Source organism: Vitis riparia, chromosome 18, assembly GCF_004353265.1.
Source record: "Vitis riparia cultivar Riparia Gloire de Montpellier isolate 1030 chromosome 18, EGFV_Vit.rip_1.0, whole genome shotgun sequence".
NCBI lineage: Eukaryota > Viridiplantae > Streptophyta > Magnoliopsida > Vitales > Vitaceae > Vitis > Vitis riparia.
The window spans coordinates 26,371,703-26,393,758 of NC_048448.1; the positions used below are offsets into that span (position 1 = coordinate 26,371,703).

Sequence of the window (22,056 nt, forward strand, 5' to 3'; positions counted from 1 at the left end):
TTGTGTTCATGTTTGAGCTATCATAAGCTCCTCAAATTAGGCCTACAAAGAAGATTAAACATGGATTACTCTTAGAAATAATATAGACATAAAATGTATCAAAACTTTTCATTTCTCTAAGAATTATTGGAAAACAAAAATTAAGTATTCACCATAATTTCACTAGGGGGCATCATCAATTGGTGTCCCATCCTTATGTGTATGCTTGAGTTTGAACACCTCTATTTGATTAGGTTGAGTGTTATCCTCTCTTAATTGTCCTTATTATGTAAAAACAAAACTAGTTAGATTTAAATTATTATATTACAATAAACTTATCATAAATAACATATTATTAACAAAGAATTTATCAACCTATTCATAATGTAGTTATGCAAAGCTCTTTGAGCTTGAAGTATGGTTGATAATTTGTTTAGCTCTATTCTTCTAATTCCTCCTACAGATGACCTATGTTTAACAATAATACCCATGTCAAGTAAATAAAAAGTCAACAAATAATACTAAACGATAAATGCAAGCATACAAATTGTAGAACCTTACCTATGCCTCTTCTAAGCTCCAAAATTGAACAAGCCACCTCCAATCAACATCAAACACATGTTGTGGCTTATGTTTCAACTTCTCCTTATCTGTAGGCTAAAGATTATAATATTTTGCTTTCATTTTGTTTTTATAGCTTTTATAGTTATTTAAAGCTAAGCTCAATACATAATCTTTTTGCTCCTTAGCTACATCATATTTTTCCTTAAAATAACTCAAAAGTTAGTCAGAAAATGGGATAACAATGATATTTATTTGATATTAGTGTCAATTACAACATACCAAAACAAGTGCCCATACATTTTCTCATTTGCATCAATTGACACATGTTTCTAGTGAATAACTCAAAGAGGTACATTGTGTTGATTATGTACAAGGGTCCCCAATAGCTCTTTAGATGTTTTCTCTTTATCTCATGAACTTCTTGCCCACATTCATTAAATTCAACTAGTAAGTTCTCCCCTGGCCTCAATGCTAACAAAGCAATGCTGTGTGTAGGACCATGTGTCCTCTTTCAACCTGAGGACAACCCTGTTAAAAAATAGCAATATAATATTAATTAATTAATTAATTGAATAATTATATGAATGCCGTAAATGTCCAATCCAAATGTAGCCACTATACCATAATAGGTAGATTGAGAACTGTTAGGCTCACTAACAAGCAAGTCAAAAGGACGAACAAGATCATGGGCAGCAGTTACTTGTCCACGGCTAAAATAATTAGGTACAATGACATGCTTAAGTCGACTGCAACAATTAGACATAGCTTATAAGCTCCCTACAATGAAGAAAAATTAATGATGTTGTGAGTGTAATAAGAACATAATGGCCTTGGATTAAAAAAACAATTTGAACAATAATTTGAAAAGAAGTTTGTAAATTTGTGATAGATTAGAAAAATATATAATCAATAAAATTTAAATAATAAGAATACAAAAGTAGTAGAGCTAAAAGGGAAGGTATACAAAAGTAACCTTGTAGGGAGATGTCCAGTAAGTAACAATACTACTAGTTTTTGGAAACACATAAAAAAACATGTAATAACAAGTTAAAAACATGTTATTGAAATCAAATTTAACACAGTTCCAACACAACTTTATTGCAGGATCAATGGCTCTAATCCCTAATCTAATTAGCTTATTTTTGCAAATCATTCTAAATAATAAATGATTTTTGTTGTTATCAAACTACTAGTTTCTAGAAATATATTAAAAATGCCAACAAGTTTATGATAGTAGCCAAGTATATTATGTTAGTTTCATAATAAATTAATAATAATATATATTAAGCATGCTCTTTGTCAAATTAATTCTACCTATTATGGTTGTGCCCATATGACTTGTAAAGATTTTGTCCTTGGAACTAAATTGTATGTGGCATGTGTCAATGTTGTGTCCTACAAGTTAAACCTTAGCCTTCTATCCCATGCTTCCTATCTTAAGAAAATTGCACAATGGTCAAACCATTGTAATTCCACTTCTATTTTGCTCTAAGAATCCTACAGCTCATTTTCTTTTTTCTTTTTTTCATTTTTATTAGTGAAAGGGAAAGGGATAAAATTTTTATAAACATCATAAATAATTAGAGATTTAAGGGTTTTTTTTCTTTTTTTTGTGAAACTAAACATAGAAAAGCTTCAAAAAAAAATTGGATCCCTGCTAGTCTTGGTAAAAATAAAATAAAAAACAATAAAATTGCAAGGCTTTAAATTCTTCAAGTTTTACTTTAGATGTTTGCAAGCCTTGATTTAAGTATTACATTGTTTTCTTTCTCATTTTACTCTCATGTGGTTGAAGCTAAATTTGAAGATTTGTCAATGCTGTTTTATTTTCATCTTCAAGGTTTACTTCTTCATGGGACATTTGATGAGTGTTGTTCCTAATATGAGCCACTTAGAAGTGTAAAACACTGATTCTGGCACCTCCAATAGAGACCAAAATTCAACTAAAAGATTTAGAGTACGTTGTTGACTTTGCTGAATTTTTATAGTAAACTGAAAGACATGTCTTATCATTTTTTACTGTAAACTAAAAGATGTCTATGTTATTTGTGGTAGGTTGTATTTGATAATTCGTTCTATATAAAAGTAAGTTATTCTTAAAGCAAATTTCTTCACTATTCATGATCACCTATAACCATTTGATTCCTCATCTACCTTTCATGATTCTTCCAATTGCATTCTTGTGACACTAAGGTTATGTTTGGTTCCTAGAAAATACTAAGTAAAGAAAAAAAAATGTAAAGAAAAATGATTTTTTCATGTTTGGTTGTCCTATAAAAAATATCAAAGAAAATTAAATATAATTACAACTAATTAAAAACTTATGAATTTTTAAATTATTTAATTTTTATATTGATGAGTTAAAATAAATAAAATGAGTTTGAAGTAACAAAAATAATAATTTATCAACTTTTAATCTATTTTTTTATTTTCCTTTACTTTTTATTTCCTTCTACTTTTCCTTTGTATTTTCTTTCCCTTTCATTTTCCCTCAAATTTTCTGGGAACCAAACATAGCCTAAGTAAATACAAAATTGATAACTAGTCCAGGATCCAGTTTGAGTGACAATTAATTTAGAAAGCTATATTAAACTGAAGCATCATTTCTGCTTAAGTACTACATTTTATAATTGGAATTGATGTTATCATAGCTAATTAAAGAGGTATAATGTGTTTCCTTATGAGCTTCAATCATAGGCTTACTAACAAGTCATTTACATAATCCTAAATCATATGTCTCAATATGAACACAACAACCATAAGGACGCAAAATTAAATGTATCAAAAATAGTGGCAAGGAAATATAAAAATAAATACATTTGAGAAAACTTATGGCTAAAATAATTATTGGCAAGAAAGATAAAACTTAATTAAGACAACTCATACTTTAGCAAAGAAGAAGAGAGGCTTTAGCTTCCTCATACCTTATTGCCATTTCAGGGGCTGCTTCTACTCACAAGCATTCATGGCTTTGTTAGATCTCTAAGACACTTCAATGCACTGCAATTGGTTGGCTTCAGTTTATAAATCTCTAAAGAAGACATAAAAAGAAGGGAGTGAAGATAATATATCAAAGATTGATTTTCAGAAAGCTTCAAAGCATCATTATTTTAAGCACATTCAATTTGAATGCTTTGATTCCATTTACTACAGGAAGATCTCAAAGAACCAATGGGTTTAATATCTTAACATCAAAAGGAGGCACTCTGGAAGTCTTCTAAAATATGGAGTAAATAAGAAATGACATGAAACAAAAAAGGAACAATCCAAAAACACTCCACAATCAAGAAACGAATCAACTTCAATTTATTATCAATAGAAGAACAAAAGCTCCTCTTGCTTTGTCATTTGAGAAGAAAAAAAAACAACCAAAATTCCTAAAATTCATATTACAAAAGAGAAAGGAAAATGAAAATTCCTTGTTTGGTTACAGTAGGAAAATAAAAGAGAAAGCACAGTTAATTGGTTACAAATATTCAAATAGTGAAATATGGAGATTATGAATTTCAACTTGTTTTATTTATTTTTAGATAAACAAACAAAGAAAATAAGTTTTCAGATTTCCAACGAAGGTCAAAAGATACACAAAGAATGGGACCGTAACATTTTATCTTGACTATCACTTTGTTTTGCTAAGCTTTGAATAAAAATTAAACAAAAATCACTTTGTTTGATCAATTTAAAAAATAAGATGCCTATGTCATGCAAAGAAATCAAACTAAAGTCCTCAGGAAAATCACATAGAGAAAGAAATTATGTTTTTCAAAGAAAAATCATTTTCTTATGTAGTGAGAATTCATGAAGAAATTATGTTTTTTAGTGAGAAATTAGAGAGAAATTAGGGTAGGAAATCAAATCAAATAGAAATCTTACCTAGATGTGAGAAATATGTTTTGCTAGGTCTTGGTGAACAGACTATCATGAACGAGATGCATATAAACACTTAGGTGTTATGACATCTATTGAAGCAAGAAACCTTAACACACCCATATTTACCACCAAAATTTAATTGCTTTTAAAACATATATATGAGTGCAATAGGAAAAACTACCACAACCATAGAAGAATGACAAAGTAAACCTACATCTGCATCAAGTGCACACCTGTATCAAAATGTTACTAGTAGACCTAGTTATTATTGTGGTCGTGACAATACACCTTTGCAAGAAAATTTTCCCTGCTTAATTTGGTTCATCAAACCCTATAGATGAGAACATAATGTAACCATGACTATATATTAATTTTAATTGCAATTTTTTAAGCCCCTACCACAATTTTGATAAGTGATAGCAGTATCTTATTAGTTTATGGACATCGGTTCATGGTGACTCTGCATGTAGTAGATAGTAAGCCACAAACTCAAGCTATGCTCGTTGTAATTTCATAGGACACTGAAGTTTAGTTGATTCTTTTCAGTGAAATATTGAATTAACTTCAAAATTGGATTTTGAGGGAACTGGTATTTTCCTATTAGTCCTAGTGGTCCCCACTTTAGCTCACGAAGGTATGCTTGTTTTGAAGGATTTGGGTTTTTGGTTCATAAGTATGCATAAGAGCGTTTTGATAAAAGCACAAGGTTGCACTAGATCTTATGAATTGTCTTTTTAGTACATGCTAATTAATTAATTAAAGCCCACTATGGATAATTAATTAATTAGAACTCAGGTAAGCTAGATTAGGTTGACCCAAGGCCAATTTGGGCTCAAGTCACTTAAGCCCATAGGAAGCCTTATAAATACCCCTATTCATAGGACTAAATGTTCCTTAGATTACATCCTTTCAAATCTTTGAGGCTCTTCTCAAGTTGTATCATATAGTGGTGGAAGATATATGAGATTACTTTAATTAAAAAGGTTTGGTTATATATCCTAAAACATAAGAATGACGTCTTTGGGAAGTTCAAGCAATGGAAAGCTATGATTGAGAAATAGATATGAAAACAAATCAAGTGCTTGGGGACTAATAATAGTAAGGAATTCTGTTAGAAAAAGTTCAATAAGTTTTGCAAGAATGAAGGTATTGTGAGACACCGCATAGTTAGGCATACTCCACAACAAAATAGTATTGTAGAACAAATGAAAAGAATTTTTCTAGAGGGAGCACAGTGCATGCTTTCTAATATAAGGTTGTTAAAGGAATTTTAGGTTGAAGCAATAAATTCAGTTTCTTATCTTGTGAATAAATCTCCTTCAATTCCTATCAATTATAAGACTCTTGAAAAGGTATAGTTTGGTTACCCCTCTAATTGTGCTCACTTAATTAGAATTTTTTGTTTCTTGTTTATGCTCATGTGAATGAAGATAAGTTGGAACCAAGGGCAATAAAGTATGCATATTTTTAGGATATGCAAAAGGCGTGAGAGGGTATAGGTCATCGTGCCCAAATTAAAGTTTGCCAAATTTCTTATTAGTAAGGATGTGGCTTTTCAATGAGTCTATAATGTTAAGTCCTAAGAAAGAGAAATTTGATGCAAAAAAACAATCTTGTTGTGAGAAAAAAAGTGAAGTTTGTGCCAAAAGCTTCAATAAACATAGAAAGAATGATTTCAATAAAGCCAAAGGAGGAAGAGGTAAAATATCTTGATGCTAAAAAAAATGCACTACAAGAGCAATAATATTGTTTTGGCTAAAGATAGAACAAGGAGACAAATTAAACCACCTTAGAGGTGTGCTTATGGAAATTTGATTGCATCAACTTGAGGGATTCATTATTTCGGGAAAGGAATACCATTTTATTTGTTGAATAAATCTCTTTATGGTTTGAAGTAATCTACTAGTTAGTGGTATAAAAAGTTTGAGACTTTATGATTGGTAATGGCTACCGTAGAAGTGAGCATGACAATTGTGTATATCACAAAGAATTATTTCATAGCTCTTTCATTTATTTATTATTATATATTGATGTCATGTTAATTGCCTGCAAGAATATGTCTAAAATCAACAAGTTGAAAACTTAACTTTAGAGAGAGTTTGAAATGAAAGGCCTTTGAGTTACGAAGAAAATATTAGTATGAAAACTCATAGATACTGAGAAGCAAGTGAATTGTACTTATCACAAAAAAAAAAAAAAAGTACATTGAGAAAGTGTTGGAACATTTTGGAATGCAAGGGTCAAAACCAATGAGTACTTTATTAATAACTCACTTCAAACTTTCAAGTGCTCTATCACAGTCAAGGAATAAGGGCAACACATGTCACATGTTCCTTATGCTAGTGCAACTGGGAGCATTATGTATGCTATAGTTTGCACTAGGCTTGACATTTCATATGTAGTTAGTGTGGTGATCAATAGATACAATGATTGTCCTAGAAAGATCCATTGGTAAGTAGTGAAATGGATACTTCGATACTTGGGAAGAACATCACATGTTAGCTTAGCATATGATAAAAATAGTGACGTCTTTTAGGTTAATTGTTAGCTATGTTGATTCCAACTATATTGGAGATTTGGATAGAAGTAGGACTCTAATAGGATATGTATTCAATTTATGTGGTAGTGTTATTAGTTAGAAAGCAACCTAGCAATCAATAACTGTTTTGTCAACAACTAAAACAGAATACATAGTAGTCACATAAACAATGAAAGAAGCTATTTGACTTAAGGATTTGGTTGACAATTTAGACTTACAAGAGGAGTTGATTAGTGTATATTGTGATAACCAAATTATCATAAATTTGATTAAAAAATTAGATGTTCCATGAGAGGACCAAACATATTGATGTCAGAATGCATTTTATTAGGAATATAATTGCACATGGTGCTATTGCAGTGAAAAAAATTCTTATAGTAGACAATCTCGTAGATATGATGACTAAGCTCATTCCTACAATTAAGTTCAGGCCTTACTTGGGCTTAATTAGTGTTGGTAGTATCTGAAGGCCCCTTAGGGGTGTGAGAGTAAAGTAACATGGAAGACTTTCGAGTTTGTTTAAATCTTGAGAATTTGAGCCTGGGTAGAGATGGTTAGAAAGTGTCTCAGATTCTATTTTTGAGCAAATTGGAAAGTTATTGACAGTTTCCTAATAGAATATATTCGTAAGAGAATTTCCTATTATCATAAAGGAAATATCCTATTGTGAGATCTTTATTTTAGGAATAAGTATCTTTAACAATTATGCAATTTGTTTCCTATATGGAATCTTCTTACGTAATTAAGAAAAAAAAAATATAGGAAGAGATTTTGACCAAAGAGTGAGAGTATCTTTTAGGGTGTATTTGGGAATTTGGGATTTGAGAGCTCTAGGGTTATTATCTCTTTCAACAATAGTGGAAGTTCTTTTTTGTATTCGCTTGTGGACATAGGCTTTAGGTCAAACCACATAAATTATTGTATGTTTTGTGTAGTTTCTATTTTCGTTTTGTTTTTTTCTTCTCCCTATTATTATCCTTTGTTATTGTTTATCACAACAAATAAGTGAGTTGAATTGGTGTCATATTAGCTAAACTGTAGAGAATTTCTTAAGAAGTTAGATAAGTTTTAACTATTATGAGAATTAATAACTTTGATTTGAATAGTTAATTAATTTTGATTTGAAGAATTAATTTTGTTAATAAAAATATAGGCGTATGATTTAGTATTATTAGAAATTATTTTATTGAGAAATGAGAAATTTAATTTAGGGATTAAAAAAACAATAGTTTGAGAAATTAAAATATGTTTGAGATGATGTATAGGAATTGACATGGGGAAATTGTGAGCAATAATAATAATAAATAATAATATAAAGGAAAAATAAAGAGGAAAAAAAGTTGAAAGCCGGGTGAATATGTGTAGTAAAATTAAGAATGAAAAAAAGAAAGTTGGAGGGGAAGAGGTAGGGGCCAAAGGTCAAAACCACTTAAGGAAATGAGGAAAAATAGAGAGAATGAGAAAGGGAGAGATAGAGAGAGAAAGAGAGAGAGGCAGAGAGGTGAGAAAAAGAAAAATAAAAGAAAAGAAAGGGAGAGTTCTATGGTGTGGGTCTATAGAAAGCGGTTTGATAGAACAAACATGGTTTGTTTCATGTGAAATTTTAGGAGGATATTCTATTTTATATGAGAAACATTGTTACAGAGTGCGATTTCAAAGTTAATAGTTGGATTTTTAACTTTATTTTATTTTGTAAGGTGGTTTATTCATAATATTTTTATTTAATATATTTTGGAAAAAAAATTATAGATATTGTAGTGAAGTAGATTTGCTTATATCTATGATGCCTACATGTGATTTGGTATGAGCGTTGTTTAAATTTTATTTCCTTGGTGATTTAATAATTTTTTTATTGATGTTAGTGAAATAATGATGAAGGAAAATGATATGATTATTGGTTGATAATTTAATTAATAAAAATTGAAGAAAAATTATTTGTGTTGAATTTTGACACTATTAGACTCTATATGAAAAATAAAAATATATTCTTGAAATAATAGTTTCAATATGATGATATTATATATTACATATGCATTATGATTGTGTGAAATATATATATATATGTGTGTGTGTGTGTGTGTGTGTGTGAAATGGAAAAAAAACAATGAAAAAGAAAAGGTCATCAAAAAGTGGATTAAGAAGAAAGTGGGTTCTTTAGTATGAAAAATACAAAAATCTATTTCAATGTGACCCTAAATGAGGAGTGTATTTAGGTACAAATGTGTATCATTAAGTGAAAACTTGAGACCAATTGTGCATTATATGATTTGGTGTATCCATCTCCATTTGCATTTTCTATTAATTATCAATATATGTATATATGATATATTCAAATTAAAAGAAGATAGTCAACATATATTTTAATGTATTTTAATCTTTGATTATTATGTGTTAACTCTCTTAGGTGTCAGACACCCTACTGAGTAATGTCAAAAATGTTCATCCCTTTAAAATTTTTTAGATGCAAATATTGTTCTTGGGGACCTATAAGTAGATTAAGGAGGGAGGGTCATGAGCTACTTAAAAATATTGGTGTTAAACTTTTGGACATGTGTTCATTTGGTGAATTTGGGTACATGTAATTTAATTATACTTTGATTGGTTGTAAACAAATTGTAGGAACATTTAATTAGACGCACTTTTATTGCAACCGTGACTATACACCATGGCAGGAATTTTTATCCACTTAATTTTTTGCTCTATCAAACTTTCTAGATGGGGTTATACTTTGTCCATGGCTATTTTGTGACTATATATCTTATATTTATTGTTGTGACTTACTCAAAGAAAATTTGGATATGTTGATATCATAAAAGAGTGCATATAGGAATATAAAATATTTCAACGAGAGTTGTTATTAGAATATTGCATTGTATGTATTGCCTTAAATCTATCTAATTCTACAATTATTTATAGCAAATCCTTTTGTTAAAAAGTTAATATCAAAAGCATCTAATAAGAAACTTTCCAAGTAAGAAATCAACAAGGTTTTCTTCTCTTTTTTCCTTTTCCCTGTTTTCCTTATCTCTAAACATTTCTTACTTGTTTTCCTTATCCCTAAACGTTTCTTACATCATAGTGATTTATTGGCATTAGTAGGGGAAATGATGAATCCACTTTAGCATTAGAGTATAATTGAGAATGAGTACAACAAAATCCACAACAATTTATAAAATTCTAGAAACAAAGTTGGCATGTACATGATTATGAGAATCAGCATTAGGACATTTTTTTCTACTTGGTTAAATTCTAATACACAAGAAATATAGATATGGTGCACTCATGATTCTTTTCCAAAATAACAACAGAAGCAAACATATAAAAAATCATTATAAAAACAAATTAGATATATATATATATATATATATATATATATATATAGACTTTGCATGTATAAGTTCATGCCATCAACCAATAGACTTTTGTAGTTAAAATATATCCAACGTAACTCAAGTTTTTAACATTCAAAAGCCATACTTTCTCATAATAAGTTTCAAAATTCATACTAATATAAATTTGAGTTTCATTTTTAACTCATTTGTAATGGGTGAAGAAAATATACCTACCTCTCAAAACTTTCTTCAATGCATATTTGAAGCAGAAATGCACTTCTCCTCTTACAATAACACTAATTCTTGCTTTGAATTCTTTTTACCTTCAATACAAGAACAAGAATTAAAAAAACAAAAGCAAAAATAGTAGAACACATGTGACCAACGAAGTGTCGGATCTATAACCAAACAGCTACGCTTTTTCCCTTAAGTTGCTTGAGGTACATACTGCATTTAGATGTCAATCAAACTTAGGGTTAAGGAAATAGATTGTGTAATTTTCTGCATGAAACCATTCGAAAGCAACAAGAAGGTCAAACTGGACTACAAATACACGAAACAAGCCTTAATAAAAAAGAGATAGCTTTAACTTTTAGATACAAGGATAAGAGCACTCCCTAAAATAGCCTCAGACTCTTGCTTGCCTTGAAAAGAATGAACATGGTAAAGAAATTTAAGCCCCATATAAATTAGAAAGAGAAAGGAAGGCGAAATAATACCAATAAAAAATGAGAGCATTGGTGATAGAAGTGTGAACGAGATCAGTCTTGGGTTTCTCTGAATCTTTTATGGTGTGGCTCCTCCACTGGGTACTGGTCTATTGGGTTCCTTTTATTGTGAGCATCAACATTATGATCAACGTACTGTATCATTGGCGGATGGTTGTGCTCAGTGCCTTCTTGGTTGTCGCAAGCATTGGTATCTTGTACAGCTGATCTAAGGCCACCCAAATCCCCATGAGAAGAGCTTCTGCCTTGTACTATTGTGAGATGATTCTGTCCATAATCTTGGGCATATAGAAGCTGGAACCCACACCGCTCCACTTTCACTGATTTTGTATCGAAGTCATTTTTAAATGAAGCGTTCAAGGTCCTATATTTATTTGAGTGATATATGTTGGGAATAATTGACTTGGGATAATTTATCAACCACAATTGATTTGATTCATCTCCATCACGGCAGCTTTGACAATGGCGTCGAGACCGCAGATCACTCACCACCAAAGACGGGTTGTTGTTGAAATTCAATTTACATATGAACTTCCTGCTTTCATTGATATCCCTCCATTCAATATCAAGTGGAACATGAAGAGAGCACAAAGCAAAGCCCAAGAAGTCATCCTTTTCGTACCAATTCTGAGGAAGTGTCAGAGTTATTTTGGATCCCTTTTTCTGATGGCTTATCCACTCTGGAATTCCATTACTTTCAGGAATAAAAGTATCGAGTAATTTACCTCCAGGTACAAACTTCTGCACAAAAAGTACAGTATAAATATTGTGTCCCCGTAAAAGGAAAAGGTTAAATGCCATATATGAAAAATCATACCTGAATTCCGGATTTAAAAAAAGGAGACCAGAGTAGACTCGATGAAATTTTCAGGGATGTGCATTGATGGGCAACTAGAGTTCTTAAATTCGATGGAGGCTCTGGAATATGTTGAAGCAGCTTGCAGTGACTCAAGTTAAGAACGATTAGCTTGTGAAGTTGACTGATCCCATCAGGTATGCTACTGAACTGGTTCCCCATGAGAACTAAATATTGCAGTGACGTTAGGTGGCAAATACCACTAGGGATTTCCCTTAGACCGCAGTTGATTAGTTGTAATATTCTCAAGGAGCACAAACCCGATAAAGATGGTAATTGAAAATTCATTGAATCAAAATCCTTAACATAAAGAACTTCTAGAGATTGCAATTTCCCCAAGTTCTCTGGCAATTTTTTGAGTTCTGGACAGGATTTGATAGAGAGAGTTTTAAGAGATGTCAGATTACAAATACTTTCCGGAAGATTCACAAGGTTTTTGCAATATGCCAGCTTCAGAACTTGAAGCCCTCTCAGACGTTGAATTGATGATGGTATCTCTTTTATGGCACTTCCACCTAAATCAAGCTTTTTTAAGATTTCCATATCTTCCAGGATTTCTGGAAAGCTCTCCAATTGTGAACAGCCTTCGCAACAGAGAGTTGTAAGTGATTTGAACTCGCAAATACTACTTGGCAGACTCTTGAGGTATTTGCAACCCCGCAAACATAAACCATCAAGCTCCAAGGGATTCTCTATAATGGGTAGTTCCTTCATATCACTGTCCTTAAAACAACCACGCTGTCGACATATCGCATTTTGTTGGCATAGGTTGCATCTTCTAACCTCCGCATCCCGTGTCTGTGTCCTTAGTGGAAGGTCTTTGGAGTATATAAGGTGGACTGCCCTCTTCCCCTCTTTAAAGGCTTTCTTAAAAGTATTGTAAGAGCCCCCAAATGAATATGAAAGGTGGTGTCCATGATCAGCGAGATACCACTCCTTAATAGCTTCCTTGGAATACAAAATCACCCACGTTTGACGTGATACACTGTCATTACCTTGGCCATAGCAAAGACAATGAGATTCAAATTCGTGAAAATGCGACGATCGATCATTGTCACCATAGAAACGCAAAGAACAGTTCAGACAACAAGAGGGTAAATATACATCCTCCGAAAATAATTCAGCTGCAGATTCATTCTTTGATTTATCATCTGTTTCATTCTCTGATGTATGGGCAGATTCATCCTGAGATTTATGGTCTGATTCATTTTCGGATATGTCCTCAGATTCATCATCAAGTGGAACATAAACACAGCATATAGCAAATCCCAAAAACTCATTATCTTGGTGCCAATTCTGCGGAAGCTCTATTCTTCTTGTCTCCATCATCCACTCTGGAACTCCACTATGTCCAGGAAGAACAATACAAATTCCATTGCCATGGTAGGCAGAATCATTGCAATTCTGACTACACTGATTCAAATCCTGCACAAAAGCACCATGTAAATCTAGTGTCTGCATAAAAAAAGTCAAGTGACATGAAAATCATATACCTGAATTTCAGAATTGAAGCAATTGACTAGAGAATGAAATGGCAAAAATGAGGCTGTTGATAAAGTAAGATTTGGGCCATGCGCATCTAAAAGCCTTAGACTTGATGGAAGCTCTGGAATGTGTTCAAGGTTCTGGCAGTGACTTAAGTTAAGGACTTGCAGCCTAGAAAGTTGATTGATTGTGGCAGGTATGCTTCTAAAATCATTCGATTTCAGATTTAGTTCTTTCAGTGATGATAAACCACAAATATCACTGGGAATTCCTCCTTCCATTATATTGCAGTAACTTAGGTCCAATACTTCCAATGATGATAGGCAACAAACATCAGTAGGGATTTTGTTGAGTTTTGAACACCCTCTGAAACTGAGAATTTTGAGAGCTTTTAGATGTCCAAACGATGATGATGATGGTAGCTCTTCTATAGCCGTACCACTTAAATCGAGCTCTCTTAGCTTTCTCATATTGCCCTTGATTTCTGGAAATCTCTTTAGCTTTGAACAGTCTCCGCAAGACAAAGTTTGAAGGTGTTTCCATTTATAAATGCCTCTTGGAAGACACTCCAGCTTTACACACCCTGTCCAATTCAAGGGAGGAAAAAAACAAATTAGTTTTAATAACTCTAATACTGATGCATGAACATTTTAAGTACCATTGTATAACCTTTTAGAATTAGAATCTCCAAGTTTGGCACACTTGAGAAGTCCGGGATTTCAGTGAGATGCACTGAGAAACTGAGATCGATAACATTCAACTTGTTATGAAGCTGGAAAAAAAAACAATCAATTGATAATTTTACATAAACATTAAAAATTAATATAAAAAAATGTGTAAGTAAATGATGATAACAATACCTTATTCCCTCTCCAAAGTTGCTTTATATTGCTGCCCCTTAATATGAGTGCAGCAAGGTCCTTTGCATGAAAATTTGTTGGCAAAGATTCTAAAGAGTATCCATCCCAATGGAAATAAGTTAACTCATAAGAAGGAAACTCAAAGTCCCTTGGAAGGTGGTCTTCAGAAAATAGCTTTCCATCAAGATGCCTACTAAATCTTGATATGCGACGATATTCATCATCTTTATGGATTTTGAGCAATCTAAGTCTATCCATCTGTTTGAAAGATTCTTTAGTAAACTGTGTTGGAAATTTACAAATATCTAGGAATAGTCCTTTGATTGATCGTGTCCCCTGAAAAATATAAATCAAGAATAAGCGAAACACAAGATGCATAAAACTTAACTACATTATATAGATGGTTAATTTCTAAAACAATAACAATAATATTGAAGTTTGCATATGCACGATAACCTAAGTTCTTGCATTTGGCACTTACCATGTTTCTTGTCAGCACATCATACGCATCAGAATCCCATATTCTACTCCTTCCAAGATCATCAGGACATTCTTGACGAATAATTTCTTTGCCCATTTGTTGTATTAAATCATGCATATCCATCATGTTTTTTGAAATAGTTATGAGACATTTGTCATTTAGAGTTGCTATCCCATACTCAGCATGAGGGCCTAATATTCTTGAAACAAAATATTTGTTCTTCCCCTTGAAAAAACAAGCAACATCCAAAAATATCTCCTTATCCATATCATCAAGTCCATCAAAACTTATTCTAAGTACCTTGTTAATTTCCATGTGGGGTATCCTTTTTAGCTTATATAATGCACTTTCCCATTCGCTTATTTTCTTTCCAAAAAGAGAGGCACCTAAAAGTTTAAGTGCTAATGGAAGTCCATCAGCATACTCTATCATATCGTATGAGAGGTTTTCATAAGCTTCCTTGGGAAGATTTTCTTGGAAGGCCCACAAACTAAAGAGCTCAATTGCTTCTTTCTTATCAAATTTTTGAACCTCATATGGTGTATCCACTCCATATCGAGCAAGCACTTGTTTGTCTCTAGATGTGATGATGATTGTACTTTTTGCATTAAACCAATCCTTCTTTTCAGCCAAATGTTTTAATTGCTTCAGATCATCTACATCATCCAAAATAACAAGGACTCTTTTAGAGTTGAGACACCTCTTTATCATAGTAACTCCTTCATCGATATTGCTTATTTTAAAACCCTTTTCTTTTAGGATGTCATGAAGAAGTTCATTTTGTAATTGAAGTGTATCACCTTGGGATTTCTCTCTAATATTTCTAAGAAAGCTACTGCTATCATATTGATATGAGATCTTATTATAAATAGCCTCGGCGATAGTAGTCTTACCAATTCCACCAGGTCCACATATCCCAATCACACTAACCTTATTCAACTCAGTATTCATCATCAATTTCAATTTTTCTAAATGAACACTAATTCCAACTATATTCTCGCTCACATTTAAAGGTTGACGTTTTAAACTTCCAACAATTGTATTAATAATTTCATTGACAACTTCAGTCTCAAACCTGCCAATTATAAAGCATAATGATGAGTTAGAATGAGTTTGCAAAATATAATAAATGTAGAATAAATCGAGTCATATATGGTGTTGTCCAATACTTAAGCTTCCAATTTTGCATGTATCAAACTACTAATTAATGTACTAAGTTGTCAACTTCAATCTGCTGACACTGGTTGGGGCATTGTTTAGGAAATTAGGACTCTTCTCGTGACTTTTTTCACCTTTTATTTCACAAAACAAGTTGCTTATCAACTTATCAATATTGTTGAAAAGGAATATAAATATTCCTAGTTTGCTAATTAATTTTGCATTTCCATAGAGGAATGAGTACTGAAAACTTTAATGCTGAATTGTAAGACTGAAGAGACTTTTAAGAAAATGATATTTACTTTACAAATTTGATTCACAATGATATTATTTAATTATTCGATGGCATCTCACCTCATGATATTATATATATCATTTAAATTTAAAGAAAAATATGAATTGAGACCATAATATATTTTAAATAAAAAGACTTATTTTGTAGATTATTCAAAGTATTCTCTAAAAAATCAAGCTTTAAATTAAGATAAATATTACAACTCAAGATTCCAAATCCATAAAATACTTTTCTACCAAAATTGATTAATTTTAAGATTTCAAGAATGATTAAAACCATTTTGCTCAAATTACAAAATCATTCTTTTTCTTTAAATTAAATTTTCTTTCTATAAATCAAATTTAGATTACAAATTCACATTTAAGTGTTCATTTTCAAACCTAAAATTTTCTTTTAAAAGTTGATTATTTTTAAAATCTTTAAATAAGAAAAGATTAATTTTCAACTTCAACATTGTAATCTTGTATTAAAGAATAGAACTAAAGATGTCTATTTTTTCTCATAAATTCCTATTAATAGGCATATTTCCTAGATATACCGGAATAGGTGAGAAATTGTACCAAAAAAAGCCTTGAATATTTAAAACATGCTTCAAATTCATCCAATGAGAAGCCACTTTAACACCAAAAGCCAAAAGCCAAAAGATATTTAAAATGGTGTTTTTGGCTGTTGAATTTCAAAGAGATGAACCCAAGGAATCAGCAAAATTTAGAAAGAGAAAATAAAGCTAAAACCATAGAAATGTATTGCTAATAACTTTAGGCCCAAATTTAGAACGAGAAAAATAATTATATATTTTTTATTTTTTACACAAAAATTAAAGAAGGAAAAAATCATATACAGTAGGATAGGATTTCTGATTAGAGGAGAAGAGAAGCATACTTACTGGTCATCCACGTGCCATCCAGATAGACTTGCTGCTTCGGTTAAGGCAGTCCTCCACTTTTGTATCATCTCCTTCTTTTTCTCATCAGCATCTCTTTCATGGTGGGCAAGCGCATCTCCAAAAATTCCCGACTGTTTTCGGATATCTGATGGATCTACATGATAGAAAATTGGTAGAACCATCGATCCCTCTTGCCTCGCGCATTCAGTGATTTTTACAAGTTCATTTAAACACCATCTAGAGTAAGCATAATTTTTGGAGAAAATAATAATAAAAATCCTTGATTCTTTTATGGCTCTTGAGAGATCAGATGCAATAATTCCTCCTTTCTCTAGTTCTTCATCATCTCTGAAAGTTTGAATTCCATATCTAACCAAAGTGGTATATAGATAATCAGTGAAATTTTTGCGGGTGTCTACACCTCGAAAACTCAAAAACACATCATAATTAGGAGAAATAGAAGTAGAAGAAGAGGCTCCATGGGTGCTGGAAGAAGCCATTTTTGGGTTGCTTGTACCAAAATTCCAAGGGAGTTTGGAATCGAAGAAAATAAGAGAGAGAGGATCCTTAGATGCTCAACCACTGTTGGCTCCAGGCTTCTTCACCATGAACAGAACTCCAAGCTGGGAGGGGTGCAGCAGAAAACCTTCATCTGCAGACCAAAAAAAAAAAAACATATATAAAGCCTCTTTGGCAAATTTTCTTTGTTATCCTGTGTACAAAATTTGGTGGCCTAAGGCGGCATGTTATAAGAGGAATTCACACACATATTTTACCTTTTGGAAGATAAACATCAAGGATCCAGCCAAACAGTTGTGGTCAGGTGCTGATAGGTGTAGAGAAGAGAGTGGCGAAAGATGGTATGGAGGATTGGCAGGGGGTTGAAGAAGAGGCAGTGGAATTGTGAGGTAAGGAATTCTAATATCTAGGGTTTAGCATGAGTCTTCTTCATTCTCAATTATACCCCAAGATGGTGCTTAAAAATCAACAAAGTTGAAGTCTTTGTTGTCATTTTGCATTTCAATAAAGTTGAAATCAATTATTGCTCTCACTAACTTCTTTAGCATTCTTATTAATTCAGTCTTGGTGGGATCCCATCTTACTTGTTTTCAATACAACAAAAACAAGAAGAACGAAATATTTTTTCTTGCTAAAAATATATTAAATTAATTGATGATGGTAAGACATGGCCTCAAAGAGGTTTATTTTTTTAATCATTGTGGTTCTTTATGGCTGTCACATGTTTCCTTTTATTCTCTCTCTCTCTCTCTCTCTTCGATGCAATATTTTTTCTTTTATATCTTCAATCTTAGTTGGCACGCTTCGCTCTTCTACTTCCAAAATCACTTTTCCTCTTAGCATTTTACACTGAAGTTCAATCATCAAGAACTAGAACAAAATTTATGTTTGATAATAAAGATGGTTGGAAATTATACTATTGTTAGGACATTAACTTTTATTGTTGTTTGTTGGAAATTTTATTCCTATCCATCTTAGCTTAAAATTTAATTATAAAATTTTAATTATATTTAATTTTCTTTTATATTTTCTATAATGAAACTAAACATCACAATACCTCTTTTTTTTTTTTAATATTTCTTTTATTTCCATATAACCAAATATAACCTAAAACTTTTCAAGTTCACATGATAAGTTATTAAACTATTATTAATAAATATAACCAATATATTTATTAATAGTTTTAGGTAGGTAATAGTTTCATAGTTATACTTCTTAAAACTTAGTAGCTAATTTTGTCTCAAAGTTCTGTACGACTATTTACTTAATTCTCTGTGGTCTTTTAAGCCTGTAAGATGACACCACTTACGAATAAATCCAGAAAACAGAGTAGTGGTTTGTTTTAGAATTTTCCTAGTTAGCTTGCTACTTGTCCTACTCACATTGTTATATACTTTTGATAAGAATGTGCCTAAAGTTCGATGTTCCATGAAACCTGAGGAACTCCCGAGGAAATCTTGTTAGCTTCTGTATTGGTTTATCTGTTTGGAATTTGTGATTTATACCAGAATCGAGACATCTTCAGAATATGTTTGCTCCTATGAATAAATTCAAGCAATGCATGGTTGACTCATTAGTACTCTTTTGTTGCTGCAGATTACATGCTCCACTCTAGGCCAGTTGCTTGATTCTGTTCTTGAACAGGAGGGTTTCCAGATTGGTTCAGTATGTGGAAAGAAAAAAAGGAAAGCAATAAAGCTTCATAAATCTGACCTATACAGTGATGTTATTCGCAAAGATGTTATTTTGCTACTAAAGAAAGACAGAGAGAATACAACTCCTCCCATGACCATGCCAAGCAGCTCATAGGTGAGTTCTAAATAGATACTTGTTCCCTTATTATTATTTGTTTTTTCTTTTTAATTTTCCGATGTAGCAATTGACAAAGGCCACATGCAGCAGCAACTGCTTCCTCTGCCCCCAGGAGACCCTATTTTACAACAACAATCACACCAACCAACTACGACCGTGGTTACCCTTATCTGGTCAGCTTTTGCCTTCTCTTTTCCATCTCAGGGTTTATTTTTCTGTTTAAATCATATCAAAGATGATATATATTCACTGAGACATGGCCTAATTAATATTTGAGTTGGGTGGGGCAGAATATCCCCAGAGAATTTTGGAGATCAAATGATATCATAACTAAGGCAGCATAAGCTCTCAGAGATCCACTGAATAGGTGGTGGCCAGTGAAACTTAGATTACCAAGCGGGGCATCGGTTAAGCTGGGGATGTGGTTGGCATGAGTACTATGAATCCAAGAAGCTCAAGGTAGGAGATCCTCTTCGTCTTTGAGCTCAATCCCACCTCACCAGAAACTCCAAATCCTGTTCTAGATGTTTGAACCCTTCCTCCACAGAAGAAGATACTACTTATATTTTGATGGTTGATTCTCCGTGATTTTTTGTTTTTGGTTATGAATGTTTTTGAATTTGGAAAAAATGTGGTGTTTGCTCGAGCAGATTCTCTGATCTACCTTATTAATCATTTCTTTGGCCGGTTTGTCTACTTGTGTAAATTCATTATTTTAGTTTTTTGCATTTAATTATTTAATATATAATTATTGCAATATTTATTTAAATATTTAATTATATATATATTAAACAAATAGAAATATATTAAACAATATATTAATTGGAAGCGAAAACCAAATAATAATAATAATAGTATACTTTTAATAATAATATATTAAACAAATCAGACGTGGGTGCACAATTAACATGGCTACTATTGCATCCATTATTATGCTGTAGACCCACATCACCACCTATAGCAGTGGGCAAGGTCAGCTTGCAGTCACATGGAGGCTTATAATTGTGGCCAGCAGTTTGTCGTCACAATTGGATCCTTATGGTTGCAGCAATGAGCTGCCGCAACCATACAAGTTTTAGTTGTAGAAAAAAGTGGTTGCAAGCATATATTTAATTAAATGGTTAGTATGAAACTCCTTCAAATATTATGTTGTTTAGACTATTCCATATATATATATATATATATATATATTGTTTGTTTGTTTTTTTTTTTTTTTTTTATTATAGATTTTGTTTAATTATTGTTTTGGAAATTTGATTTTGGTGGTTTGAAGATTGATAGGTATCATAACCCACATATTATATTATTTTATAGAACTATTACAAATTAATACTTTTAATTTGAATTGAGTTTTATATCTATATGGAATTGCACAACTGGTCCTAAAGATTGATAGGCATTGTGCTTTGCAAGGATTGAAAAATCATTATTGTGAACAAATGAAAATTGAAATTGCATAGCATTGTGCTTAGCAATGGCCATACATAGAGTTACCTTTGTATTATTATTTGGTTCTTAAATCTGATAACTAAGTCTGAAATGTGTTAGATGTGCTAAATTTGTGATTCATCACTATGAGAAGTATCATATATACACTCGTTTAGACATATAAAACTAGTTTAAACATATAAATGCTTCTTATATCAAATACTTAGAATTTGGCTTTTACATTATATACGAAATTTATATGCATCTAAACTTGAAGAATGAGAAAATATAATATAAAGAGGAAAACAAATCACTTGATCCCCAAGGCCAACAGAGCTGCACAAATATCCTTAGCTTCATAACCCTCCTCTATAAAGATAATGCTAGGGCTATCTTGTGGGATCATGTCTTCCCTTTTGAAACTATCTTCACTGCAAAGAATCTTCTTCCTACCATTCTTCACCAAACCTCTTAGAATTATGGCCTTGTGGAGTCCAACAAGTAGGTCTTCATAATTTGTATCCCATATTTTCTAAGCAAACACCACCATTTTAGAGAGTGTCAATTCTCCACCTAACTAAGAGAGTTTTGCAAAAAACATATTCAAAAGAGTTAGTAGTGTTTTTTGTGTGCCATATGTATAGGAAAGAGATCTTACCTAAGTCTTGGGCCCTTGATGCAAATAAGTTTACCACATTCAACCTTGATAGAATTTGCATATGGACAAGACTACAATAAAAACCTCTCATTCACATTCTTTTGGTGTAGGCCATCAATTCTCGAGTTTGTCATTCATTTGTTTAAATTCCTATTATAAATATAGTACTAGAGCATCAACTAGTTCATATTTGAGGTACTAGCCTCTGCAATTTTTTCACAAGGAGTGATTAGTAATAATCTTACCTTAGCTCATGGTTTCACTTTATAAGAGTAGTGCCTGCAACTATACACATTACATATTTTGAAAGAGTTTCAGGTTAAGTTTTGTAAAAGAATTAGTTCCTACATCTAATATTGTTTAACAATCTATACAAGAGCTTGTAACAAAACTTCAACTAAGTAACCACTTATGAGTACGTGTAACAGTGTAACAAATGGTAGGTTTGAGAGGTTATTCTGGTGTTGTTCTAGTCTGGATGAGTTAAGGGTTTGTTAACTGTTATCATCTCCCCATAAGCTTGTTGGAATTTAAGGGTATGGAAACAAAAGACACAAACAAAGAACAGAATGAATAAAAAGAAAAACTTATCTGCTGAGGTGTGAC

At 31.9% G+C, this 22,056-nt stretch overlaps 1 protein-coding gene and 1 long non-coding RNA gene across 8 annotated transcripts; one reads left to right on the top strand and one right to left on the bottom strand.

Moving 5' to 3' along the window:
• Positions 1-774: 774 nt before the first annotated feature.
• Positions 775-17,942, bottom strand: LOC117906533 (disease resistance protein RPV1-like). 6 transcript variants are annotated; one of them, XM_034819574.1, is made up of 12 exons: positions 17,810-17,942; positions 17,034-17,685; positions 14,695-15,769; positions 14,214-14,549; positions 14,023-14,125; positions 13,362-13,936; positions 11,830-13,293; positions 11,004-11,753; positions 10,519-10,607; positions 3,468-3,543; positions 1,165-1,320; positions 775-1,071 (listed from the first exon to the last, which is right to left on the bottom strand). In XM_034819574.1, exons 2-8 carry the CDS (start codon positions 17,531-17,533, stop codon positions 11,046-11,048), a joined length of 4,761 nt encoding a protein of 1,586 aa, XP_034675465.1. In that variant the 5' UTR covers positions 17,534-17,685; positions 17,810-17,942; the 3' UTR covers positions 775-1,071; positions 1,165-1,320; positions 3,468-3,543; positions 10,519-10,607; positions 11,004-11,045. The 6 variants fall into 6 exon arrangements, with proteins under 6 accessions (XP_034675465.1, XP_034675467.1, XP_034675464.1 ...); XM_034819576.1 differs by having other exon boundaries at positions 1,202-1,320; positions 3,468-3,574; XM_034819573.1 differs by having other exon boundaries at positions 3,468-3,574.
• Positions 17,943-19,008: 1,066 nt separating this feature from the next.
• Positions 19,009-20,060, top strand: LOC117907381. 2 transcript variants are annotated; one of them, XR_004649991.1, is made up of 2 exons: positions 19,009-19,361; positions 19,455-20,060. It is a non-coding gene; the product is annotated as an uncharacterized LOC117907381 (long non-coding RNA). The 2 variants fall into 2 exon arrangements; XR_004649990.1 differs by having other exon boundaries at positions 19,010-19,361; positions 19,452-20,060.
• The last annotated feature ends 1,996 nt before the right edge of the window (positions 20,061-22,056 follow it).